General features: G+C 37.8%; 3 protein-coding genes across 8 annotated transcripts in view; 1 reads left to right on the top strand and 2 right to left on the bottom strand.

Moving 5' to 3' along the window:
* The window catches only part of LOC113055883 (regulator of G-protein signaling 7), a 32,736-nt gene extending 24,329 nt beyond the window's left edge, over positions 1 to 8,407 (bottom strand). For all 5 annotated transcript variants that reach the window (XR_003277602.1, XR_003277604.1, XR_003277601.1 and 2 more), the window contains exons 1-2: positions 8,173 to 8,407; positions 6,293 to 6,416 (exon numbers count right to left, since the gene is read on the bottom strand). Coding sequence is in view for 2 of the 5 variants with exons in the window: in XM_026222262.1 (XP_026078047.1) it covers positions 6,293 to 6,370 (78 nt within the window). In the remaining 3 variants the exon portion in view is untranslated. The remainder of the gene's footprint in view (positions 1 to 6,292; positions 6,417 to 8,172) is intronic.
* Positions 8,408 to 12,485: 4,078 nt separating this feature from the next.
* fh (fumarate hydratase) lies at positions 12,486 to 21,846 on the bottom strand. 2 transcript variants are annotated; one of them, XM_026222260.1, is made up of 10 exons: positions 21,693 to 21,846; positions 15,989 to 16,123; positions 15,792 to 15,902; positions 15,513 to 15,689; positions 14,666 to 14,848; positions 14,360 to 14,525; positions 13,794 to 13,997; positions 13,369 to 13,496; positions 13,131 to 13,284; positions 12,486 to 13,049 (listed from the first exon to the last, which is right to left on the bottom strand). In XM_026222260.1, exons 1-10 carry the CDS (start codon positions 21,738 to 21,740, stop codon positions 12,907 to 12,909), a joined length of 1,449 nt encoding a protein of 482 aa, XP_026078045.1. In that variant the 5' UTR covers positions 21,741 to 21,846; the 3' UTR covers positions 12,486 to 12,906. The 2 variants fall into 2 exon arrangements, with proteins under 2 accessions (XP_026078045.1, XP_026078044.1); XM_026222259.1 differs by lacking the exon at positions 21,693 to 21,846 and adding an exon at positions 16,785 to 16,962.
* On the top strand, positions 20,551 to 24,846 carry LOC113055890 (hematopoietically-expressed homeobox protein hhex-like). Its single transcript, XM_026222269.1, has 4 exons — positions 20,551 to 21,187; positions 23,263 to 23,441; positions 23,532 to 23,582; positions 24,530 to 24,846. The coding sequence occupies exons 1-4, from the start codon at positions 20,878 to 20,880 to the stop codon at positions 24,692 to 24,694; spliced, it is 705 nt and encodes a 234-aa protein (XP_026078054.1). The 5' UTR covers positions 20,551 to 20,877; the 3' UTR covers positions 24,695 to 24,846.
* The last annotated feature ends 2,654 nt before the right edge of the window (positions 24,847 to 27,500 follow it).

Genomic DNA, 27,500 nt, shown 5'->3' with positions numbered 1-27,500 from the left:
TTCTAGCATGATTATCAAGTTACTAGCATGTTGTTGGCATCATAAACAAGTTACTTGCATGTCGCTAACATGTTTCCAGCATGTTTAACGTTACAAACATGTTGTTAGTATGTTTCTAGCATTATTAATATGATGCTAGCATGTTTCTTACATGATTAACAAGTTACTAACATGTCACTAGCATGTTTCTAGTATGTTTAGCATGTCACTAACATGATTAGCAAGTTACTACCATGATGCTAGCATAATTTGCAAACTACTAGCTTGTTGCTAGCATGATTAGCAATCTACTAACATGATGTTAGTATGTTTCTAGCATGATTAGCATGACGCTAGCATGTTTCTAGCATGATTAACATGACACTAGCATGATTAGCATGTCGCTATCATGTTGCTAACAGATAACTGCCTTGGTGAATAGACGAGTCTTCTAATGTAGAATTATGAATACATTCGTAAAACATAAAGATGCACTGTTTTATCTACTGATGGTCCTTTAGCTACAATTTTTATTTATGCAAAATCATATTTTTTCTTTGTCTGATTACGGTGTGAAATGTTGATTCATTGCGTCTTGTGGAAGCGCCGTGTGTCCGGATTCAACTAATCGGATGTAACTACTTTCATATTTGCCTCTTGGGACATTATGAATTTGTAAATGAAGCTCTGTCAGTAATCTCCCACTGCCTGAATAAATCATAACCGCAGAGACAATCCTCTCACAACACAAGACCTGTACGTACAGTGAAGCTGTGCTGAAGTACTCACGACTTTACTGGTGCATCTAAACTGAAGAACTGTATCTACATCCTGCAAAACTCAAGATTATGAACAGCAAAGTAATAGCGCATCTCTATCACCGAGAACATTTTGGTAACATTTTCCTCAGCCTAATGGATTAATAGTCTTTGCTGTCAATCAGAAGTGAGCAGTTGAAGAATAGAGCTGTGCAGAATGATCCCACAGCATCAGTGCGGCTGTAAATAGCCTCTGTAAGTCACTCGGGGTAATGTGTTTATTAAATGGCAACTATGTGAAGTCCCAGAGGAAAGCTGTGGCTCTCTCACGGCCTTCAGGAAAACATGATTGGCGTTTAGTAAGCAGATCCGGTGACAGGAAGGTCCTCTGGCAAAATCTCTTATTAGATACAACAATATGTCATATTTAAGTCGTGGCTCTGGGTTTTTAGCTTAAATCCCAATGCAACATATGCTTATTTTTTAATACATTGAAATTTCACTCGACAGCCACTGCTCATATCACTCATCGTGCATTTCTGACGCATGGAAAAGAACTGCTTCAACATTTTGTTTAACATGTTAACACACATGAGTTTTATGACACGGCAGAGTTTTTAGTTTTTATTAATTAATTAATTAGTGAATTAATATATTTGCTTAAAGAAGCCGAAATTAAAATAATCATAGCAATAAAACTACATTACACAAGTTTTAAGGCGTGAAGTTGGTTGTAGAAATTTAAGCTTAATTAATTGATTTATTTAAATGCCATATGAGCAGCAAAGGCTATTTTAATTTTGAAATTAGAGCATCAGAAATTAAAATAGTCAAAATAGCGATAAAATTTCAATCAATCTTTATTTCTACAATAATAGTAAAAAAACAAGCAATTATATCAGCCCGTTCAGTTAGATTTTTGATAGAAATCTAAAATTTTTCAAACAATGTTTTAAATGTCAATTAATGACATTTTGTTAATGAAACAGTTGTCTAATATCACTTGAATATTACGAGGTTGCGAATGCCATTGAACACTAGTTTTGAATGCAGAACTCGAGGCTTTAAATCCAGAGCTCAGATCTCTGAATATAGAGCAGAGATGAACTACTTCTACAGAAACAACAACTGCATGAGCAAACGGGTCAGATAAGAGACTTTAGCCCAGTAGCCCGGTTTGGGAGAAAAGCAGAACAGAAAGAGAGATCTGTCACTAACGGCATTAGAATAAACAAGGCTTGTCTGAAAAAAGCCCTGCATAATTAAGACCAATTTAGTGTAACTTTCAACAGACACTATATCGGCTACGTTCACACTGCAGGGCTTAAAGCTTAATGCTCAATTTACAATTTTTTTGCAAGGCCGTTCACATTTCCTATTAAATGCGACCTTTTGTGATCTCCTTTGTGAACGAAATGACCCAGAAGTGACCTGCATGTGCAGAAGAGTACTCAACGTGAACAACGTCACTCGTTGTTTGCGGAAGTAGCTAATGTTAAACATGGATGTCAACAACAGTGTAGTCAACAGCGGAGCTCTTTTTGCAATATTAAAGTTACGGACGTCACGATTCGGACTTTACATCTCACGAATCTGACTTTGCGTCTCACGATTCTGACTCTACGTCTCACAATTCTGACTTTACGTCTCACAATTCTGACTTTACGTCTCGCAATTCTGACTTTACGTCTCGCAATTCTGACTTTACGTCTCACAATTCTGACTTTACGTCTCACGATTCTGACTTTACGTCTCACAATTCTGACTTTACGTCTCGCGATTCTGACTTTACGTCTCACGATTCTGACTTTACGTCTCGCGATTCTGACTTTACGTCTCACGATTCTGACTTTACGTATCACGATTCTGACTTTACATCTCGCAATTCTGACTTTACGTCTCACGATTCTGACTATACGTCTCACAATTCTGACTTTACATCTCACGAATCTGACTTTGCGTCTCACGATTCTGACTTTACGTCTCGCAATTCTGACTTTACGTCTCACGATTCTGACTTTACGTCTTAGGATTCTGACTTTACGTCTCACAATTCTGACTTTACATCTCGCGATTCTGACTTTACGTCTCACAATTCTGACTTTACGTCTCACAATTCTGACTTTACGTCTCACAAAACTGACTTTACATCTCACGAATCTGACTTTGCGTCTCGCGATTCTGACTTTACGTCTCACAATTCTGACTTTTCATCTCGCAATTCTGACTTTACGTCTCACAATTCTGACTTTACGTCTCACGATTCTGACTTTACGTCTCACAATTCTGACTTTTCATCTCGCAATTCTGACTTTACGTCTCGCAATTCTGACTTTACGTCTCGCAATTCTGACTTTACGTCTCACGATTCTGACTTTACGTCTCGCGATTCTGACTTTACGTCTCGCGTTTCAGACTTTGCGTCTCGTGATTCAGACTTTGTGTCTCGTGATTCTGCCTTTACATCTTGCGATTCTGCTTTTGCGTCTCATGATTCAGTTTAAATCTCGCAAGTGCAAGTTATAGCACCCCCTGCTGGCCTCACTAACACCTCTTCCAGCAGCAACCTAGTTTTCCCAGGAGGTCTCCCATCCTGGTACTGACCAGATTCAATCTTGCTTAGCTTCAGTGGGCAACCCGTCTTGGGCTGAAGGGTGATATGGCTGTGGCATTTTTGACTCTTGTAATGATCTTTTTTCTAATGTGAGGTCATTCAGACATTTATTAAGTGTGCAAATACATTTGAGGCCACTGTTGTACGGTTTGTGCATAAGGACCATATCACTGTCATCTGTCGGACAATTCTGAATGACAGCATCAACACGCCTGCGGTGGAAATGAGTTCAGGAGTCTGAGTTAAAGATCCAGCACTAGTCTGACACTCTAAAAGTTTCTCTTTTCTGCACGGCAAAATAAACTAGAGCTACACACACCAACGTACTTACAAAACCACCTACAATCATGGCAACGCAGACGAGGCGCTCGCCCACACACGCCAGCGATGATGCATTAGCACACTTCACAAAAGCCCAAATATCACGCTTGTGTCTCCTCCAGCTGGACTCCAATTGCTCTACCAGTTAGTGACCTAAAGTTTTGACCAGCGCACCAAACACACAATTAATCTGATGAGGTGGCAGTGGACGGGTGGAAAGACTAGGAGCCAGAGACCTCTTCCAAACCAAACCAAAATAACTGGTTGTAAGGGACAAGCTGGGAATTCATCAATGACTGCAAGTGTGATGCTGCTTTTATATAATAGGTCTGTAAACAAGAAGTCAACATGAAATAACAACCCAATTTATTTCATAATTTTGATATTAAACAACACAAAAAGTAACATGGGAAACTGACTTGTAAAAGTAGTGTTTACGTGCCAGGATCAAGCCATGTAGAGTGAAGGGATTGAAACAGAATGAGAAAGTTATTACATTTTGATGAAAGATTATGAAAATAAATAATTGTTTTAACTTAGAGTAATGTATTGAATCATAATTCTTGCACAATAAATGTCAGGAGCGTATACAGCAACACATTTATTTCATGTTGACTAATCTAGAGTTATATTGCAAGATATTTTATTTGCCTTTGCTGTAACACTGTACAATACACTTCCAACTATACGAGTTAGCTATGAAAAATACTTCTAAAGCATTTATTAATCTTAGTAGATATTAGTTTTAATATTTATTAAAACATTATTAAAATCAAAAGTTGTTAGTATTTAACCGACCACAGCTAACATGAACTAACATTTACAAAGATTAATAAATGATGAACCAAAATCTATTGCTCACTGTTAATCTAATTTAATTTATGAATGTAAAGTGTTACAGTTTGTGTTTAACCCTCATCTTATATAAAAATACACTTTTTTAGGTTAAGTTGTTATTTGCATCTTTTACCCGTTTTTGCTTTGTATACTTTATATTAGTTTTCTTCTGTTTTATTATGTAAAGGAGTATTCAGAGGCTACTTTAAAGACATTATAAAATAAAATAATTTTTTTTTTTTTTTTGCACTTTTGGGGATTCTTCGCCCACAGTTTATTACAATTGTGGTGTCGACCTACAAAAATTGCCTATGAGTCACTAATTATGGTATATTATTACAAAATCTGTGATATTTTATTAACGTATTCTCTTGTTTGCACAGGTTTTATATTTCTTAATGTAGCTGACTGATTGTAGGCCTTATTGATCTGAGCTCATCCACCTCACTTTCTGAGTGAATATTGCCAAAATTATTCACACATATGCTCTTTTTATTTGAAAAACTGAGGTGTATAAGCTCAGATCGATGAGGCCTGAGATCAGTCAGCTCCAAAATGAAATACAAAGCCTTTTTTTTTTTTTTAAGCCAGTCATTTTTTACTAAACACACAAAATTAAGAAGGGATATTCAGCATAAGAGTAAATCAATAAAAATAAATAAAAAAAGACACCAATACTGGTTGTTAAACGAAATACCCACACTGTTTTAGAGCTGTCACTTGTCCAAATGAATTAGTGGAACAGAACTAGCAGTTAACTAACAATATAATAACACACCATCATTGCTCAAGTCTCTGAAACTTGGCAGCTGTCAGAGTCTCTCAGCTCAAACACGGTAACACGTCCATCTGTGACGATGAGAGCAACTCTGTTTGAGATATCAGTGCAACATCTGTACATCTGAAATCACACCCACAAACCAATCAAACCGACTTCAAAGCACCCTGAGATGAAGTCCGTTATTAATAAAGAGTAGTGTTGTAACGGTACCAAAATTTCAGTATTCGGTACCGATACCACTAAAAAAACCACGATTCTCGGTACCAATTTCGGTACCAAAGCAAAACACAAAAATATGCTAAAGAAAACACTTTTTATCAATAAAAATAATACCAATGCCATTCTTTATACTTATTTACAATTGTGTTTAAAGTTTTTCTACAAGTAATATAATTATGAAAAACTTAATTATTAATTAAAAATGAAATTTAAAATTTTTATTTTTTGGTAAATAAAGGGGATTTGCTATTAAAATTAAAACATGGAAGAAACATTGTGTGATTTATTTCTTTAAAAAATAAAGTTTTATAATTTTTTTCAACAGTAGTAGCAGTATCACATACATTCTACTAACAGTAATATTTCTAGCAAAATGCCTTTATGTAAAAATGAACTTTTATTTTGACGGGTTACCGTGAATACCTTTAAATTGACACTGGTTTTACTCAAATGAAATGGTAAAATGCTTGTGAAGTGACAGTTCTGGTGATGTTGTTGATGTATTTATGTCTTCATTGCTGCAAACCCTAAATTATAAAATGCAAACAGCTTCAAACTAGTCCTGCCTGATCTCCACTGAACACTGGTGAGAACTGATGAGGTCAAAGCCTTCATTAAACACTTCACAACACCAACACATACGTCCTGTCTGAGCATCCCAAAGACAGGCAGCTGCAGATTAACTTAGCGCACATCAGTATCATGTTATCGGAGCGAACTAACGCTGATTGAACAGGACTGTTCATGTCTGCAGGTGTTTTAGGAGATGATGGATTCACTTACTTTCCTGTAGACCAGCATGTTTGGAGACTCGTCGGCCACACCGTTACTGCTCTGAGCACACGAGCTCGGCTGAGCCATACTGGAACACAGGAACGGCCAGAGCTGCTGCTAACACCGAATACTCCTGACAGACAGGCAGATCGATCACAGACAGATCACAGACAGACAGACAGATATCTTACAGACAGACAGACAGATCACAGACAGACAGATATCTGACAGACAGGCAGGTTGATCACAGACAGATCACAGACAGACAGACAGACAGACAGACAGATATCTTACAGACAGAAAGACAGATCACAGACAGATATCTTACAGACAGACAGACAGATCACAGACAGATATCTTACAGACAGACAGACAGATCACAGACAGACAGATATCTTACAGACAGACAGACACAGACAGACAGATATCTGACAGATCACAGACAGACAGACAGATATCTTACAGAGACAGACAGATCACAGACAGATCACAGACAGACAGATATCTTACAGACAGACAGATCACAGACAGACAGACAGATATCTTACCGACAGACAGATCACAGACAGACAGATATCTTACAGACAGACAGACAGACAGATCACAGACAGACAGACAGATCACAGACAGACAGACAGATCACAGACAGATCACAGACAGACAGACAGATATCTTACAGACAGACAGACAGGTCACAGACAGATCACAGACAGACAGACAGATATCTTACAGACAGACAGACAGATCACAGACAGATCACAGACAGACAGACAGATATCTTACAGACAGACAGACAGATCACAGACAGACAGACAGGTCACAGACAGACAGATATCTGACAGACAGGCAGGTTGATCACAGACAGATCACAGACAGACAGACAGACAGACAGATATCTTACAGACAGACAGATCACAGACAGATCACATACAGATCACAGACAGATATCTTACAGACAGAATAGTGACAGACAGATAGACAGATCAAAAGATAAACAAAACAATAAATGACAGAAAGACACATTACAGACAGAATAGAGACAGAGACAGAATACAGACGGACAGATTACAACTAGACAGATTACAGACACATTACAGACAGAATACACAAAGGAAAACAGATTACAGATTGGCCGATTACTGACAGAATACGGACAGACAAATAGATAGGTCAAATGATAAACAGAAACAATGAATGACAGACAGACAGATTACAGACAGGATAGAGACAGAATTCAGACAGATTACAGACAGATTAAAGGCAAAATACAGACAGACAGATAGCTAGATCAAATGATAAATAGAAACAATGAACAGACAGATTAGACAGAATACAGACAGACAAATAGACAGATTACACGCAGAATACAGATAGATAGATCAAATGTTAAATAGAGACAATGAACAACAGATTACAGACAGAATGCAGATTATAGACAGACACAAAGACAGATTACACATAGAATACAGACACATTACAGAATAAAAACAGATAGATAGATAGATAGATAGATAGATAGATAGATAGATAGATAGATAGATAGATAGATAGATAGATAGATATGTTAAAGCTATTGTGAGTGTATAAAGCACAGATAGTGATGAAGACAGTGATGGCAGCATGAAGACTGGAGCTGCAGAGGAATAAAGATGAAGTCTCTCACAGGCGAGTGATGATGGTGTCGTTCAGCAACACACACACACACACACACACACACACACCAGCATCCTTCAGAACGACGCGTTCACACAAAACCACAACACTGACACACAACAACGCGCCTCGACGCGCGCGACACACGCGGCCTGAGGACGCGACGGACCGACGGAGGAGAGGAGGGAAGGTGTTTCAGTGATCCCGCGTCACGCGTCGAATAAACACACACTCACCTCGCACGATCGCGCCGCGTCGCGTCGCTGCTCCGTCCTCGAGGGTTCGCGCAGGGCAGTGCGTCAGCTGGCGGTCGAGCTGAAGGGGTAGTTATTCATTGGAAACGATGAGTTATTTGCCCCTCGATATGACAACTATCGCTTTCCTGTCCTCCAGCGAGCGGCGGCGCGCAAATCTCACAACTAGAGCGTGAACGCGCAGGGTCCACGGCCAATCACACGCACGCTCCCGCTGTCCGCGCGTCCGTGTCACACATTGCATTACACTTCATGCACAATATGATCTATTACAGTTATGATTCTGCGCTTGACTGCATGTGTTATTATTAAGTATTTCTTCATAGTGTTTTGACTGAAATATAATTTTCTTGTAAAACGTACTCCAAAAATCGTTGTTTAATGTACTACCATAATTTATTTTCACTGTTTGCACCGGACTATATTGCACTGCATTATTTACACTTTGTATAAATAATTTTATTTTTGTTTTATTTTATTTCCTTATCATTTTTTTACGTTCTTAGATTATTTGTTTATTTTTAAATGTTTTATATTTGCTTTTTTCTTTTCTTTGGTAAACTAGCTACATTTGTGTAAAAAAGGGTAACACTTAAGATCTTAACGTTAAAATACTTATGGTTATAATAACAATTAATTATGCATAATTACATGCAAATAACCCTTATCCTAACCCTAAACGTATAGTAAGTACATGTAGTTAATTATTATTAGTAAGTCTTTAAATTAATAATTACACTGTAACAAGGACACCTTAAAATAAAGTGTAACCAAAAAATGCTTTTGAAAGTCAAACAATTCATGAAGCTGTAAAAATGTTCACTAAATACCAACAGATGACATTGTTTTGGATTAACAGGAAATGTAATTAATTAATTTAACATTTAAAAACACAAGTGACAACTATTCTGGTAATGCATCTCAATCTGACTTTTCTGTACAATTATTAATCAACAGCAAAAATGTGATTGGGTTTTAATACACAAATATTAATCTAGAGAGTCTGAACTACATGTTGATATAATATATGATTTATGGCTCAGATCACAGCTTGACTCACCTATATGTTAATAATAATAAAGCATTGACGTTGTTTGGAAGACCTGCTGAATAAATTGTTCAGCATTATATAACAAACTCTAATATAATATAACGGCTCAGCTATCCTCCAGTTCCATATATTAGGAGAAGCCAGTCTAATCAGACTGTTTATTGCAATAAAAGGGCAAGAAAACAGCAGCGGATAATGAACACCCGCAGGGTTTGAGAAGAGAAGGTTACTGCTCATTACATGCAGCATGTTTACAGCACACAGGACAAACACCTTATTACACTAATGTCTCCTGTTATCATCAAATGATGGAAATATTAAAGGTTCCCCACTCTCACAGTGTTAAAGCAATAGTTCACTAAACAATGAACGTGTGCTGTAAATATCCTCACCCTCGGGTCATCCGAGATCAGGATGAGTTTGTGTCTTCATCAGGTTTGTAGAAATGTAGCGCTGCATCAGTGTCTCATCAATGGATGCTCTGCAGTGAATGGGTGCCGTCAGAATGAGAGTCTGATAAAAACATCACAATAATCCACAGCACTCCAGTCCATCAGTGAACATCTGGAGAAGGTTTAGATCTGTTTAAACGCTGCTTGATCTGTGCAGATTTCTCTCCTGATTCAGACCAGAACACTTTTTCACTGGAGGAAGTGTTATTATGGATTATTTGAGTTAAAATCATCTTAATGCTGGATGTGTTTCATCTTTTGTCTTCTCCAGATGTTCACTGATGGACTGGAGTGCTGTGGATTATTGTGATGTTTTTATCAGACTCTCATTCTGACGGCACCCATTCACTGCAGAGCATCCGTTGATGAGACACTGATGCAGCGCTACATTTCTCCAAACCTGATGAAGAAAATCTTAGATGATCTGAGGATGAGCACACTGTCATTGTCACACTCAAAGATAATAATCCACATCATCTCAGAAATCCAGCCTCAGTTTTAAAATGTGATGTAAGTAAAGTTACTCATCCGGCTTCTGTCAAACCTTAAAAGATACTTAACTCAGAAGCATCGTCTGACTAATGTGGAATGGACACTAAAAGGGCTGCGTGAGACGACATCCAGATCAATTCAGTTCTAGAAATAAACTTTAACAGGCTGTCTGTACGTATAAATGTTCATTTATCTCAAGTTCTCTCCATATGGAAATGAAGCCAGCGATGCTGAGCTGCTCCAACATTTGCTCGTCTCAGGTAACATTCATTAGTTTTGTGTAAGAGATGACTGAATCTCATTAGCAGAAGTCGGTCGATGTCTCCCTGTGGTGTCTGTGTGTCCAAACTCTGCTCATCAGCGCCTGCAGTCGCTTACAGAACATCATTCTATTAGTGACAAATCAATAGCAGATGATTTATGATAGTTATCAGGAAATATATGTAGAGACACCGGGGCAAGTTGTCACTCTTTCACTCCAGTGAATATTTTCAGAGTGGGTTTATTTTTAAAAGTCTTGACTACAACAAAACCTATTTTTATGGTGCAAATTGTTTATAAATTTCATACAATTTATACATAAATCTTTGAAGTAGAAATTTTTTTTTTTTTTTTTGTAAAACTTTTCAATAATTGACAACTTCAGAATTTTTTTTTACATTATATTTTTTACTTTAATTTCAGTTTAAGATTTTGTATTTTTTAATGTCATTTTAGTTTAAAAAAAATAATTCTGTGTATTTATTATTATTATTATAAGTTTTAGTCATTTTTTAAAATAAAAAAAGAACTTATTTATTAGCCAAGGCAGCATTTCATTAGTATTTTTTATGTATTATTTATATTTTATTTTATATCAGATTTACTTCAATTATTTTAAATACTTTTAGTTAGCAAATTTTAGTTCAGTTAAATCAAATATTTGACAGAAATTAATAAAATATGATGATGATTTCGTCAAATATTCTACACTCTCAGATAAAAAAAAAGAATGGGTGCATATTGATACCTAAAAAAAAAGGTACAAAAGGTACCTCCCCACTGACATCTTTTACAGAGAGTGTAACATGAGATACAGCTTTAAACCCAACACTCAAAAGCACAGTTTGAGAGGAAAAACACAGGTGTATTTACTGAGGGGTGACTTCCCCGTGTGACAACTAGCCCCGGTCTGCAGAGTGTGGTCAGACGAGCAGCTGTGTCTCATTACACACTGCTATAAAGCCAAACACACACTGATCTGGAGCCTGCGGAGCTGCCACATGTCCCACTCGCCTCTCTCCTGTGTCTCCTGAAGGAGCTTCTCTCCTGCTGGGACCATATGCTGCTCCTGCACCAATCAATGCGCTGGGATGAACTCAGATATTAACATGCGAGTCAGGAAGCAGCGGAGCAGGTGAAATGCCAGAGATGAGCTCAGGAAGACCTTCCTTCTGTGAGGATCATCTTCTTCATCATCATCATCATCCTCAGCAGGACACCTGATCACAGCTCACACTATATTAAACAAACCAAGCCTGTTTCTAAGAGCATGACTGTAATTTAAAATAAAACAAATATGTACTAAATCAATAAATATGCTATATGAGTTCTTATCATATTTTACCATTTTATAAACTATAACAAATAAACTCTGATGTCTGAATACATTTTGGTTTGACTATATATATATTCATATTTGTATAAACTAAACATACTTTTAGTACATTTTAATTTGTTGCAAGGCAACATTTTTCAGTTTAACTTGATGCACTAAAATAACAAAAACTGAAATAAAAATGAATAAATATTATATACATAAACTACAAAAACACTACAACTTTAAATAAAATAAAAATAATAATCATTCAAATATTAAAGGCTTTAATTGTCTCTTAATGATACTAAAATAACCCTGCACATGACAGACAGCTCAACAAATACATCATTGTTCTTCATATTACAAAGAAAACTGGAGGAAGATAAGCTCAGTTGTCATGAAAAAAAAAAAAATCCTAATGATTCTAAAAAAAAAAGAAATTCTTATTTTCTTTATGCAAAATGCATTTTGAACAGAAATGTAACTAGGTTGTATAATTAACATATAAATGTGTTTGTGTGGGCAACATTGTTTCTAATTTCTCTTTTCATATAATTGGACAAATAAACCACGTCTGTCAGGTAACCATTTTAAGTTAATATTAAATCATATATATATATATATATATATATATACATAAAATGTCCTAAAATGTTATTATTTTCTTTTATTGGATTTTTTTTCCTTATACTGTTTTTTTATAATGTTTTCTTCACATCACTTTCTTCTCATCACTGTATTTATTACACACAGTTCATCCAAACCTGCCTTGCTTTGCCTTCATTTAATCACCATCACACTCGGATCATTTAACTCCACACACACACACACACACACACACACACACACACAGTATAAACCTTCAGAAATATTCATTTTCCCCATTCATTTGATCCTCTTGATCTTTGGATGAATATATTTGAGTGAGCTTTAGCAGAGCAGCCACGGACGACACACACACACACACACACACACACAGACACAGATCAAATATTAACCGCTGAGCACGCTGTGAATGGCGTCTGTCGTATGAATAAATGTAAGCGCACACATCAGCAGATGTTCTGGTGATCTGGTGTTACACAGAGAAAGCAGCACACTGGACAGGATCAATGCATGTCAACACAACAACTCTTTTATTTCTACTTGGGTCCGAGCATGTCCTGCGGTCGCACCCACTGCTCAAACTGCTCCTCCGTCAGGAAACCCAGCTTCACCGCCGTGGCTTTCAGAGTCGATCCCTCTTTGTGCGCCGTCTTTGCAATCAGGGCAGCTTTATCATACCCTGAAAGAGAGCGAGAGACGACTGAGCGACTGACCACACACACACTGACCCCAGGTGTATTACTGCTCTCTGTGTGGTTACCTATGTGAGGGTTCAGCGCTGTGACCAGCATCAGAGACTCGTTCATCAGTTTGTTGATCCTCTCTGTATTAGCCTCGATCCCAGACACACAGTTATTGGTGAAGGAGACCGAAGCGTCGCCCAGCAGCCGAGCAGAGTTCAGCACGTTCTTAATCTGGAACACAGAAACTACTGCTGGGTTTTTTCTCCAGGAAACACAGGAACTGATTAAATCATATCTTGAAAGCAGAGGACTCACGATCATGGGCTTGAACACGTTGAGCTCAAAGTGTCCGTTGCTTCCTCCGATAGTAACAGCCACGTGGTTCCCCATCACCTGAGCTGCTACCATAGTCATAGCCTCACACTGCGTGGGGTTCACCTTCCCTGACACACACACACACACACACACACACACACACACGAGAATAAAGCACAGCAGTAAACACACCTCTGTGCTTCTACAGGCACTCTACAGCACTGAGCAGATCTTTAATGCTGTGTGTGTGTGTGTGTGTGTGTGTGTGTGTTGCACTTTTCAAAGGTCGAGGACATCAAGGCCCCATAAATAGACCAGAAACTGAAGGCCGGAGCTAAAGGTCAGAGGTGAACACATCCATACGATCCTCTGCTCAGCTCCCTGCGAGCCTCAGGCTGTGATTGGCCGACGGACCCGTCACTCACCGGGCATGATGCTGGAGCCGGGCTCGTTCTCGGGCAGCATCAGCTCTCCCAGACCCGAGCGAGGGCCAGATCCCAGGAAGCGGATGTCGTTGGCGATCTTCATCATGCTGACGGCGACGGTGTTCAGAGAGCCGCTCAGCTCCACCAGTGCATCGTGGGCCGCCAGAGCCTCGAACTTATTCACCGCTGTGACGAACGGAAGACCTGCGGACGGGAAGCAGAATAACCCAGGAGGAGTTAAATATCACGCAGCACAACACTGATAATAATCAGAAATGTTTCTTGAGCAGTAAATCATCATATTATTCTGATTTCTGAAGATCATGTGACACTGAAGACTGGAGGAATGATGCTGAAAATACAGCGGAGCATCACAGAAATACATTACACTTTAACACAGATTCACACAGAAAACAGATGTTTACATTAGAATAATATTTCACTGTTTTTACTGTATTTTGATCAAATAAATGCAGCTTTGGTGAACAGAACACATTTTTAAAAATCATAATGACCCCAGACTCTTGAATGGTAGAGTATAAGAGTTGTGTGTGTGTGTGTGTTACCTGTGAGCGCAGCTACTTTATCTGCTACTTTCTCAGCGAAGCCGATGCGTGTGTTGAGTCCGGTGCCCACCGCAGTCCCCCCCGCTGCCAGCTCATACACACGACACATGGACGCTTTCACTCGCTCCATGCTGTACTTCACCTGCTGCACGTACCCACCGAACTCCTGCACACACACACACAGAGAGAGAGAGAGAGAGAGAGAGAGACACACACACACACACACCACGGTCACTCTCAGTCTATGCGCTCCGCTCTCCTCCGGAGGGTCTTCAGAGGAGGGTTTGAGATGTGATGAATCAGTACCTGTCCGAGCGAGAGCGGCACGGCGTCCTGCGTGTGTGTGCGGCCGATCTTGATGATGTCTCTGAACTGCTCAGCTTTAGCAGCGAGAGCGTCGTGCAGCGTCTGAAGAGCCGGCAGGAGAACCTGGTGCACCTCTGTAGCAGCGGCGATGTGCATCGCGGTGGGGAACGTGTCATTAGAGCTCTGAAACACACACACACACACACACACACACACACACACACATAAAAAAAAAATGAAAGAAACACCATTCATTTGGGAAGCATTTAATTCACTGAATTACTCAAAAATAGACTTTACCTTATGATGTTTTATATTATATTATTTCAAATTCCATAAATAATAACAACCAGTGAGATTATTAAATAAATAAATAAATAAATAAATATAAAAGAAATGTATGTGAAAGAAAAATATAAAAATGTTAAATAAAAGTATTAAAAATAAAGATTATATAATATTATTTTAAATTCCATATATAATAACAACCTGTCTCTGAGTGTGTGTGCGTGTGTGTGTGAGAGTGTGTGTGTGTGTGACTCTCTATGTGTGTGTGTGTAGTGTGTGTGTGTGTCTCTCTATGTGTGTGTGTGTGTGTGTGTGTTAGAGTGAGTGAGTGTGTCTCAGTGTGTATAGTGTGTGTGTGTGTGTGTGTGTGTGTATAGTGTTTGTGTGTGACTCTCTGTGTGTGTGTGTGTGTGTGTGTCTCTCTATGTGTGTCTCTCTATGTGTGTGTGTGTGTGTGTTAGAGTGAGTGAGTGTGTCTCAGTGTGTATAGTGTGTGTGTGTGTATAGTGTGTGTGTGTGTGTGTGTGTGTATGTATAGTGTGTGTACAGTGTGTGTGACCTGGCTCTTGTTGACGTGGTCGTTGGGGTGGACAGGGTGTTTGCTGCCCAGTGTTCCTCCGAGGATCTCGATGGCTCTGTTACTGATCACCTCGTTGACGTTCATGTTCGTCTGTGTTCCGGATCCCGTTTGCCACACCACCAGCGGGAAATGATCATCCAGCTTCCCATCAGCCACCTGGGCACAGAAACACACAGCAGACACACACACACCAGCGCGTCTCAGTCTCATCAAGCTCAGATATACAGTTCACCCTAACAGCCCAGGGGTGTAATAAACCTCATCAGCTGCTTTAATGATGGCGTCTGCGATCTTCGGGTCCAAACCGTAATCTTTATTCACTTCCGCAGCAGCTTTCTTCAGGATCCCGAACGCTCTGATCACCTGAATCTACAGGAAGAGGAATTATTCTCAGCGTTACACACTGTTACAGATCATAATCAGACATTAATGAGAGTCACAGGTGTGTTTCTCACGGGCATTCTCTCTGTGACTCCTCCGATCTTGAAGTTCATGGTTGATCTGACCGTCTGAGCTCCATAATATTTATCAGAAGGGACTTTGAGCTCCCCGAACGTGTCCCTCTCGATCCGGAACGACTCTGAACTGGCCTGAAACCACAGAAACACATTCACTGACACACAAAAGCTCTTCAACGGGAAGATTAGTGGGTTTTTTTTTTTAAAGAAGTCTCTTTTGCTCATCAAGGCTGCATTTATTTGGTCAAAAATAGAGTAACATTTTGAAATATTATTATAAGGTCAAACAGCTTTCTGAAGATCACGTGACAATGAAGACTGGAGGAATGATGCTGAAAATACAGCGGAGCATCACAGAAATACATTACACTTTAACACAGATTCACACAGAAAACAGATGATTTACATTAGAATAATATTTCACAATTTTTCCTGTATTTTGGATCAAGTAAAATCAGCTTTGATGAGCAGAAGAGGCGTCTTTAAAATAACTCTTACTGTTCAAAAACCTTTGACTGGTAGTGCGTCTGATATATTATTATTAATATTATTCTCATCATTAAAACTGATCAGAAACTCCTTCTCGTGTTTCTCAATCACTATAATTCACACTTTTCGCCCCTCAGAAAATCAAACAAGCTCTGTAAAAGCGCAAATTCACGTTTATACGGTTATGAAAAGTATGTACGAATAGTAATAATTAGATTTCTGAGCGTTGCAGATGAAGGTCATTCCCCGGCCCGTGGGTACAGCTCACGGCTCACTATACACCGCAGAAACAGCGTGATTTTACCATCCTGAGCGTGCTGTGCGGGAGCCCCGGAGCAGGGCAGATGTTCCGGACGGTGATGGGTCTGTGAGCGGCTCGAAGATTCGACAGAGCCGCGCTGAAGAGCTGCAGGTTCCGTGCGGAGCGATACATGGCGACCAGGGGCGGAACTACTTCCTCACCAACCAGAGGCGAGATTCAGGGGGCGGACGCTTATTAGTGAAACACAACACGAGGCGCTGTCCCAAATGTGCATACTTATACTACGCCATTAAAGCATTTACTCTTTTGGTGAATAATACGTACACTCGTTTGAGTGTGTAGTAGAAGAATAGGCGAGCTTTGGAAAAAACAATTACGTAATATACAACGGTCTCGCACATCCGCCATGTTTGTAGTTTTTAAACAAATTTTCTTCGTGTTTGTAGTTCTGAACCGAATTCTTCGCCAATGCGCCATTTAGAGTGTGCACGGATCCACACTACCTGAAATAGTACACCATCCGGGGACTTTAGGCATACTTTTATAAACATTCTATGATCAGAATCAGAATGAGCTTTATTGCCAGGTATGTTTACACATAGAAGGAATTTGTTTTCGTGACAGAAGCTCCGCAGTGCAAACAGAATGACAGCGACAGAAAAAAAACACATAATAAAAGAATAAAAAATACAAATAAGTAGGTAAGGAATGACAATATACAATTGACAATTGAATGGGAGGTATATTAAAATAAACAATAATGATTAGTGACACAATCTTATTTATGGTGGATAGTATGAACATTGGGACCTGGGATCAGAGAAATAAACAAAATGAGCGCTTTTAGTGGCCTTCTTGTCTCTAATTTGTCACGTATGATAGAGCTAAATAATTATTAATCGTCTTTCGTCAAAGGTCTCGAATAACGCAGCTGTTACTTTCTCAGCGCTTTTAGGGATCGACCAATCACAGCCGACTGTTGATTTCACCGGAAGCAGTGTTTTCTTCAATCATTTGACAGTGACCACAGTGCCAGACTTTAACGATTATACTTTATAGTGCATAAATGTAAAATTAAATGGAGATTATAACAATCTGAGCCACCGCGCGCCCCCTGCCGGAACTGACGGTGTTTGCAAACACATATTCATATTAAATTGATCATTTTATAATTCAGGCCAAATTAATTTTCAATAAATTGAAATTGTATTGATTTTTAAGTGTTCATACAGTTTTTGAAATTTTCGTAAGTTTAGACTGAAACGCCAATGGCCATCAAAGACAAGGTAAAATATATTTGTAAATGTTTTAAATTATATTTATATTTTTATAAAAAATATATAAATATATATGGATTTATTTATATATATATATATATATATATATATATATATATATATTATTATTATTATTATTATTATTATTATTATGTTAAGTTATTTTCTGTGTAAACAAACTTTGGCTACACAAAAGGTATTGAATATTTATTATTGCCGAATGGATATTAATTCAATACAATATTATGTTCTATTTATTTTTTCTTAGTCTTAACATCTTTGTTTTTATCAATTTCTATAATGAATTCTATTAATTTCTATAAATTATTCTTCATCAGTAATTAATATACTTAATTTAATTTTACTTAAAAATTAAGCAATTAAGTTTCGATTTTTTATTTTAATGTTAATTTTTCTAACAATGTATTAATAATTTCAGTAAAAAGACTCTTCTTCATGCAATGAAATGCTAAGCTTTGTTTTGTTTTTTAACCCTAATGCCCATCAAAGTCAAAATATAAGAATTATCTGGTATTATTATTAAGTCACTTTATTGTTCCGTATTTTATTATTATTATTATTATTATTATTATTATTATTATTATTATTATTATTACGAAGACAATTAAAAAATATGGATGAATTATTTCTACATTTATAGACCACATCCGCCAGATGGAGACAACACACAACAAATGAGATTCAGAATCCAAAACTCTGAGACTCACAGAAAAAACAAAGGCCTTTAGACAAGAAACATGTTATACTCTCAAAGTTATGAGCAAATGTTCTTCCAGTAATGTTAACAGAACCTTAATTTAGTTAAGTTAATGTTCTCAAAACCTTAGAACAAAAATATTATTTATGCATCGTTCATGAATTTTTCTTTTTTGGTTATTAGGGTTAGGTGTAGGGTTGGTGAAGGGCAATATAATATACAGTTTGTACATTATAAAGACTGTTTAGAGAGTTGAGTAAACGTGTGTGTGTGTGTGTGTGTGTGCGCGCGTGTGTGCGTGTGTGCGTGTGCGTGTGTGCGTGTGTGTGTGTGTGTGTGTGTGTGTGTGTGCGTGCGTGCGTGCGTGTGCGTGTGCGTGTGTGTGTGTGTGTGAGGCACCCGTTCTGTCAGCAGTCTGAACTGCTATAAATCATGAGGAACACACACATCATCATCTGTTTCCTCCTCGTTTGTCTGATCACTCGTCTTGTATTGGACTCTAATCAGCTGCTAATTGAAACTAACTGTGATCAATAGCGCCGATCGACTCTGATAAGAAGTGATCAGATTGGACTTCTCTTATCAAATGACTGTAATTGACGAAATTATAGTCCGTGCATGCTACTGGAGAACCGAAGGGCTTGGATGAAGCTGTTTAACTGCGTTTCTGTTCTCTAAAGTTCCTCAGTATTGATGTGTTTGATGCTGAAGGCCATGATGCTCTCCTCACACTGTGAATGTGATGTGACAGCAGATCAATTAACAGCAATGATTGGCAAAGCGCAAATATTAGCTGTTCCCAGATCAGTCTTTCATGAATGAAACGGTTTCGTGTGATGTTAGTCTGAATTATGCTCCAATCAGACTGTGAGTAGATCAATGCGCTCCTGATGAGGCAGTTTAAAGTGTTTAATTCTTTACAATCCACTGAATTCAACAGCTTCACTTCAACACCGATTTGCGTCTTTTTATTGTGATTGTGGATGATTATTACTGACTTGAAATTAATTAAATAAATCCGAACTAGGCCTATCTAAATGTTCTGGTTAACCCTATATGGCAAAACACACACACACACACACACATACATATATATATATATATATATATATATATATATATATATATATATATATATAATACGTTTTAAATAGTGAAATATATATTTGAAACAGAAAATATATTTAGTTTCATCCATCACAACAAAATTTCGAAATATGTGTCATTATTATTACAATTATTATTATTATTTTTAATTCAAACGTATTAAATGTGCACACGTTAAACAAATATCAAAGTTAACATTTCTTTTAATTTAAATACAAGGGCAAAATATATCTTAAATGTTTTTAAATATATTTATAAATGTTAATATATATAAAAAAATACATTTTGAAGCAGAAACGCTATTTAAATAAATTAAATATGTTCTTCAAAATATATTTACTTTTATATGTTTTATATATATATATATATATCAGATATATTTTAAAACAGATTTTAGAATAAATATATAAATTAGATTTTTGAAATATATATATATTTTTAAATAGCCTACTTGAAAATATGTATTTTTCCCAACTTTTCCTCTGTATCAAAATTCTTGGTTGTGTTTATTTTATTAGTTTAATAAATAATAATTGCTTTGACGTTTTAGGCCTACTACTCGTTAATGTTTTGTTATTTTAAACATTGCACAAAATAGCACAAATATGAAAAATAATCACAAATAATAAAAACAATCAAAATAAAATAATTGATAACATCTTTGTTTTTATTAAATTCTATAATAATTCTATTGATTTCTTTGAACTCTTCTTCGTAACTGTAAGCAATCACGCCTCTGTTTTGGTTTAGTTTATGTGATTAAATGAAAGTGAGATGGACTCTCTCTTCTTCACGCGTGCAGGAGTGTGTGTTTAATCCAGGTGCATCCTGACTTCCCTCCTCTTTCTTCTCCTTCATCTCATTCTTCTCGGAGAGCCAATCAGAGCTCGCGTACCTGCAGGAAGTTTGACCCGTTATTCTCCTCCCTCATTAAACATCATCACCTCCCTCACTAGTGACCTCCCGCTTTCGCTCTTCACAGACTGCATGGAAGCAGAAGTCCACGAGCCCTGACATCAGAAGTCCTCCAGCCATGCAGTTCCAGCACTCGCACGCGCCCCTCTACGCGCCGACGCCCGCGCCGCCCGCGCACCCGACGCCCTTCTACATCGAGGACATTCTGGGCAGGAACGCGTCCGCGTCCGGTCCGGTGGTGCCCACGCCGACCCTTCCGTCTCCAAACTCGTCCTTCACCAGCCTGATCCCGTCTTACCGGACCCCGATCTACGAGCCCACGCCGATCCACCCGGTTCTGACCCAGCACGCGCTCGCGGCCACCTACGCGTCCATCTACCCGTTCCAGAGAGACTTCACGCACGCGCTGCTCCGTCACGACCCGCTGGGTGAGGTCTAGACTCATTTCTGATCTAAAAGTGCTGAACACCGCACTGCGGTTCGTTTGATGGTTTAACTACAATAAAAGGCATAAAACCTCAGTGGATCCTTTTCAAAAGTTCTACTTTGGTAGCTTTTTAACCCCTTAAGGGAGCATATTAGTACCTTAAAGGTAGTTAAGAGTATGCCCTAAAGTGATCGATTGTGTGCATTTTTTCTGAGAGTGAGATTAAACATCTGTACAGTGGGATTAAACTCCACATCATGCTCAGAAATCTTTTTTTGTAATTCAAGTTCACTGAATCAGGCTATAAATGCATTCGTAGCTCATTGTAATTAAATCGGACAGAAATAGCTCTTACGTTGTGCGTGAAAATGAAAGTTCACGACGCATATTTGCTTCAGGATTGTGAATTGTGCTTGAAAGTTGGTGTGCTTTGGCCACAGAAAGCTGAGTTTCATGAGGTCTGTTTACCAACAGCTCGTGTGGTTAATAATATCAACCAGACTGACCTGAAGAGGAAGCTCTTCTTGATTTCGAAACTGCAGTTCAAAGCGCATTAGTGTGACCCTGCTGCTTCAACCGAGCGTGAATTCGGATCGTGCTCCAGATGCTGCTCTACAGGAAGCGTGTTTGGCTGAGGAAGACTCTCTGATCTTCCTCACATGTTGTTGGTCTGAGGTTCAAACTGCCTGTGTTCTGCAAGCCCTGACCCTTTCCGTTCACTCCGGAAATCTTGAGCTCTCGATAGGAGTAGATGTGCTTTCAGAAGCTGTGAGATGTTTTCCTGGAGCAGGACTCGTGCACGCTGCTGATTATTTTATCCACATCCTCAATACACACATATTCAGGAAACACTCGACTTCTGATAGCCGGGATCCGTTTTTTACGGATTGTTCGTTTCCTTTCATTGGGCTGAACCTTTTTAACTCGAACACACCTCACGGAACTTTACAACGACTTCACTATTCCGGGCTCGTTTTAAACAAAACACACGGTTTCAGATCGGTTTATAGTTGTAGATAGGATTGATCAATTTATAGAATATAAACATGTTTAATATATAAATCTGTATTTTTTTATTTAATATATTTATGTCCTTAACTGATGCCTTAAAAAAGCAAAACCGAAGTCGCAATGCTGAGAATTAAATAAGGCCTTCTGCTCAAGAAAATATGAATTTCAAGAAACTGTATATAAAGTCTTTCTTCCAGTGTGACATTAGTAAAAAAATAAAATTGGTTATACTGAGGGCAACATGCATTCTTAAATGCTTTTAAAAATAGATTAAAATAGTTAAAAAAAATGACTTAAAATTATTAGGAAATAGACCTATTATACGCTTTACCTATATATTTTAAATGCATTTATATCAAAGATATATTTTGGTCAGTTTTGTGTGTGTGTGTGTGTGTGTGTGTGAGAGAGAGAGAGAGAGAGAGAGAGAGAGAGAGAGAGAGAGAGAGAGCGATTTACAGCAGCGCAAAAACAAAACAAAACCCAATTTTATTATTATAATTATAATATTTATTATTTTTATGCTGTAAAATAATTCTAAGAAATAACATTGCATCATGTCTTTCTCTCGAAATACTTTTCTTAAAGTAAAAAACATGCTTTAATAATTATCTTTTTAATGTATTATTTCTCGAATATTCAATTCTAATTTTATTTTTTATTTTTTTTTGCCGTGTGGAAATTATGTTTCCATACAAGTTAGAATATATTGACAAAAAATAAATAAATAAAGATTTTAAATGAGATTGAATTTGAAAAACATTCTCGGTCTCAGTTTTTCTCCAGACTATGGTCTGAACGTGTGATTCTGGGATGAATCGCAGTTTCCTGTGTGTTTGCGCGGGGACTGGACGGATGTTCACCCCATTCACCAGATTAACCAACAGGAAACACATTGACGGAAATTTTGCCATAGTCTTGTGCTCATAAACTCTCTGAGCGGATGCACAGACACAGATTCCGACAAAGCAGACACACTCAGCATCAGTCTGGAGATCTGCAGGATGCGCATTTATTCTGTATGTGTTTGCGCAACACATTCACGTGTTCTCGTGTGTTGTGCAGGTAAACCTCTGCTGTGGACGCCGTTCATCCAGAGACCTCTGCACAAGAGGAAAGGAGGACAGGTTCGCTTCTCCAACGACCAGACCATCGAGCTGGAGAAGAAGTTCGAGACCCAGAAGTATCTGTCTCCTCCCGAGAGAAAGAGACTGGCCAAGATGCTGCAGCTGAGCGAGAGACAGGTGAGTGCTCGCATCACACAACATCAGAGCAATGCGTGCTTCAGTCTCATCTTCATCTTCATCTTCATCTTCATCTCCATCTGTCTGCAGGTGAAGACCTGGTTCCAGAACCGTCGCGCGAAGTGGAGGCGACTGAAGCAGGTGAGAATCTGACACCCCGACAAAAAAAAAAACATTTTTTATTGTATTAAATATAGCCGAGATGTTATCATAATAATCATGAATAATAATCAGAATTTCTGAAGTTTCGTTTTAACCTTTACAGCAAACAGGAACACAGAGAAAACAAACAAAACATCGGGATCGTGATAATAATAAAATAATAATAATAATAATAATAATATAATGATTATGATATGATAATAATAGCCTAAATATATTTTATATGTGAAGGTTTGCCAGTTTTAAAATTATTGTTGTAATATTTTATTTGGTTATTTATCACAATGCAATGCAAAGATAATCTGAGAAGATCGGAGCGTGTTTTATAAGAATATATTGGTGTTTAATGAGTGTTACTCGCCGTTTCTTTGTAATTAATTGTGAAATGTATCCACTCGATTTCTGAGTGAAAGGTGTTTTTCCCCCGAAGTGCTGATTTTTTTCAAGTTATCATATTCATTCGTTTTTCATTCGTTTTATTTCAGCGCAAAAAAAATTATACGAAATATAAATAAAATGTAAACAATTTTTTTTTTTACGCGGGAAAATAATTGTACGAGATGGGAGTGTATCTAGTTTTTTTACTCTTAAACAACTCGTCATCTTAAAAGAAAAATGTTAGCTTTAGGCTATATAAATATTTTAATAATTATCTTGAAAATTAAAGGTCTAAACAATATAATATTAATTAGTCTATAAAAAATACGTACATCTAAATTATATTTTAGAGCCGTTAATAAAATATTTATAATTTATAGAAAATCGAATATTTTTAATCTCAGTTTAAAAATAAATAAATAATAATAATAGAAAACGAAATTTACTTGTTGCACGTCTAAAATCCATAAACAGATGCATGCATACTGCCACTGAACAGAACAAGCTGCAGATGTTGAGATGCTTGTGTGATGTTGGTGTTGAAACAGGAGAATCCTCCGAGCGGTAAGAGAGATGTGGAGGACTCTGGCGAGCAGAGAAACTCGGACAGATCGAGTCCAGACGTGACACACGAGTCTGAAGAGTCTGAGGATTCAGATCAGGAGCTGGACATCGAGGAGGATCCACAGTTCTCCATCAACCCTCAGCTCTGAGCGAACACCTCAGCACTGTACATACTGTATCATACTGTACATTCACTAGCACAATTAACTTAATGCATGTGTAGATTTCAATCAAACCTGTATCTGCTGTCTCGTGTGTAAATATTTAGTGTTAGTCAATAAACAATATTTTGAGGATAACATATCTGTTTGCCTTCTTGAATCCCTTATCATTCAAATGTCTAAAAGATGCATTTTTTCCATGTTCCGTGAAACCTGCAATGGTTTCAAAGTACACGGTGACCTGTTAATATGGCAGATGTTGTTTCCTGTTATCTGATGTGAGCACAATAGAGCTGTGATGAATGTGCATTTGTCTTATTAGTCCCTTATCTGTTGATTCACTATCCTTTCATCACGGCAGATTATCTGTTAGTCATTAAAATCAATTAAACGCTATCCCTTCCTGAATGAAACAACAGCAGAGTTTGAGATCTGGAGCACAACAGATCTGCTGTCGATCATCAGAGCTTTCAGCTCCAGCTTATCGCTTCCAACAAGACAAACAGTTCTGAGTTTGTGCTAATCGTGTGGTTAATGATTGGACAGTGAGGCGATGAATCACAGCGTTCTGTGCATCTCAGAGAGTTCGACAGCCTCGCAGCGGTGACAGTTTGCTCCAAAACCAACACCGTGAGCATCGATTCGGCCTGAATTGAGAAATGCTTCACAAATCGTGATCCTGAGAAAGCAGCATGTGAACTGAAGCTCTGAGCGCAGGCCCAAACACATCTTCACCTCTCAAAGATGAAGCTTCTTTTTATTGACCTCTGACACTTTTCAATGCACTAAAGCTTCTTCTAAATGTTCTTCTAATGGTTCTTATAAGAGTTTAAGGGATCTTTATTTTTAAGCATGCATGCAAAAACCCTTTTTAAACGTCTCAACTTTTCCCCACCGAAGCTTAAGCGTCATTCATTTGTTTTTATGCTTTCTTAACCTTCATGTTGAGTCATTTTGACCTGGAGAGGATCTTCTTTTTTCCTGTTAATGCTATAAATGTTATTGCATTGGACTAAAAGCTGAAGAATTTTGTAGTTTTTATACTTTAAGAGATTCACCTTGTTACAAATAGTGTCAAAAATGACCTGCAAAAATTGCTTATAAATCTCTCATTATGCTAATTATCACCAAATCTTTTTATCAACAAGGGTTTTGTGTTTCTTTTGGGAACTGATTGATCTGAGCTCATGCACCTCAGTTATTGAGTGAAAAAAGCATGATTTCTAGATCATTTTCACTCATAAGCTCAGATCAATGAGAGCGATCAATCTGCTGATTGAAAGAAAACAAGCTGACAGAAAGATTGACAATAAGCATAATGAGACATTTATTTTTGTAGATAAGGAAAAGCAAATGACGTAAAGGAATTTCAGAGCTACTAGAGAACGAATGGAGGCTTTTTTAAAAGAAACATCTAAAACAAAAGTTATATGTCAATGAAACAAAACCAATATCTGTTTATTAGATCTATAAACCGTTCCTCACCTAAACATCCTCACAAATATATGTTCTGGAAATATGTTTTCCAAACATTGCCATTACGTTTTTTATATGTTAAACATGTTTATTCTTGATTATATGAACCAGAACTTTCCATATGATGAGTTTGCAAACATTTTGTCAATGTCACATTTTCTCTGAAAGTTCTGAAACAAATTGTAACATTTAACATTTATGACATAAAAGTTAACATTTATGAAACAAATTGTAACATTCACTTCATACTAAAGTGTTTCAGAAATAACGCTTCATAAAACATTGTATGAACACTGTATCTGTGCCCACGGTTTGAGAACATTATTAAAGACCAGATGACTTTAAATGAACGCTGCAGAAAACCCCAAAAGCGTCCCGTCCTCAGGAGTATTTATGATCATTATTTTACAGGCCAGAAGGCTGACGGTGATATAAAAGCTCCATCTCCAGCTGAATGAGGTCTAATTGAAGAGCAAACAGCACACTTGAGTGAACAATGAGTCCTGAGTGATGTTCTCCTGAGCTGCTGGAGGAATCTGCTCCTCATCTGAAGGCCACGAGCGCTGCTTGTTACCAACACAGAGGGACACAAAAGCTCAAATATTGACCCGTCAGCCGGAGATATGTCCAGTGGCTCTGATAGTTTAATTGACAACAACTCTTGCTTCATCAGATCAATTAGTGGGACTCTTTCAGGCCTGTTCGCTCTGGCTACAGCGCCGTGTGTGTGTGTGTGTGTGTGTTTAAACTCCAATCAGTCTTTTCCATGATGGCTGGGATCTGGGATCCTAATGGCCTGTTTGTTCCCTTTTGCTCGGGCAAACCCTCAGATTGCTTTTATGTGCGGCCGTGAACGAGCTTGTGATTTATTCATCCTGTGACTTAATGAGACGTGATAACAAGACTTCCATTAGAGATCCTGCATGCGGTGATTAGGCCTTTCCAAAGTGTTTAAAGACATAACAAGGAAAGAGAGTTTGGTCTGATATCTGAAGACGCACAGGTCTCACTGCAGGACTGGACAATCAAATCCAAGCATGACCAGAGCAAGTGTGGACATGTTTTAGGAAGAGAAGTCTGTCAGGACATGCATTTTCACTCAGGTTACATTCTCCCAGTAACTTTAATAGAACATTGGTTCAGAGTTATCTGGTCTTTAATAATGCTGTCAAAACACACACATATATAATATATATAATAATATACATACATAAAAGAGCAGAAATTAACTTCCTAAAATATTTTTACTAATATATTTACATTAATATATTTTCTACCAATGTATTTTTGGGGCCATTTTTATTTTTTAATAAATATT

This window comes from Carassius auratus, chromosome 37 (genome assembly GCF_003368295.1).
Source record: "Carassius auratus strain Wakin chromosome 37, ASM336829v1, whole genome shotgun sequence".
NCBI lineage: Eukaryota > Metazoa > Chordata > Actinopteri > Cypriniformes > Cyprinidae > Carassius > Carassius auratus.
Note: the sequence above shows the minus strand (reverse complement) of the source record. Positions and strands in the feature narration are given on the sequence as shown.

What these genes read in the sequence shown, in the direction of transcription:
- fh (XM_026222259.1), bottom strand. Translation starts at nt 16,913, where the DNA reads ATGTATCGCTCCGCACGGAACCTGCAGCTCTTCAGCGCGGCTCTGTCG. An exon ending in TCATTAAAGCAGCTGATGAG is followed by an intron (nt 15,690 to 15,791) that starts GTTTATTACACC and finishes TTCTGTGCCCAG; the next exon opens with GTGGCTGATGGGAAGCTGGA. An exon ending in TGCCGCTCTCGCTCGGACAG is followed by an intron (nt 14,526 to 14,665) that starts GTACTGATTCAT and finishes GTGTGTGTGCAG; the next exon opens with GAGTTCGGTGGGTACGTGCA.
- LOC113055890 (XM_026222269.1), top strand. Translation starts at nt 20,878, where the DNA reads ATGCAGTTCCAGCACTCGCACGCGCCCCTCTACGCGCCGACGCCCGCG. An exon ending in TGCAGCTGAGCGAGAGACAG is followed by an intron (nt 23,442 to 23,531) that starts GTGAGTGCTCGC and finishes ATCTGTCTGCAG; the next exon opens with GTGAAGACCTGGTTCCAGAA. An exon ending in AGTGGAGGCGACTGAAGCAG is followed by an intron (nt 23,583 to 24,529) that starts GTGAGAATCTGA and finishes GTGTTGAAACAG; the next exon opens with GAGAATCCTCCGAGCGGTAA.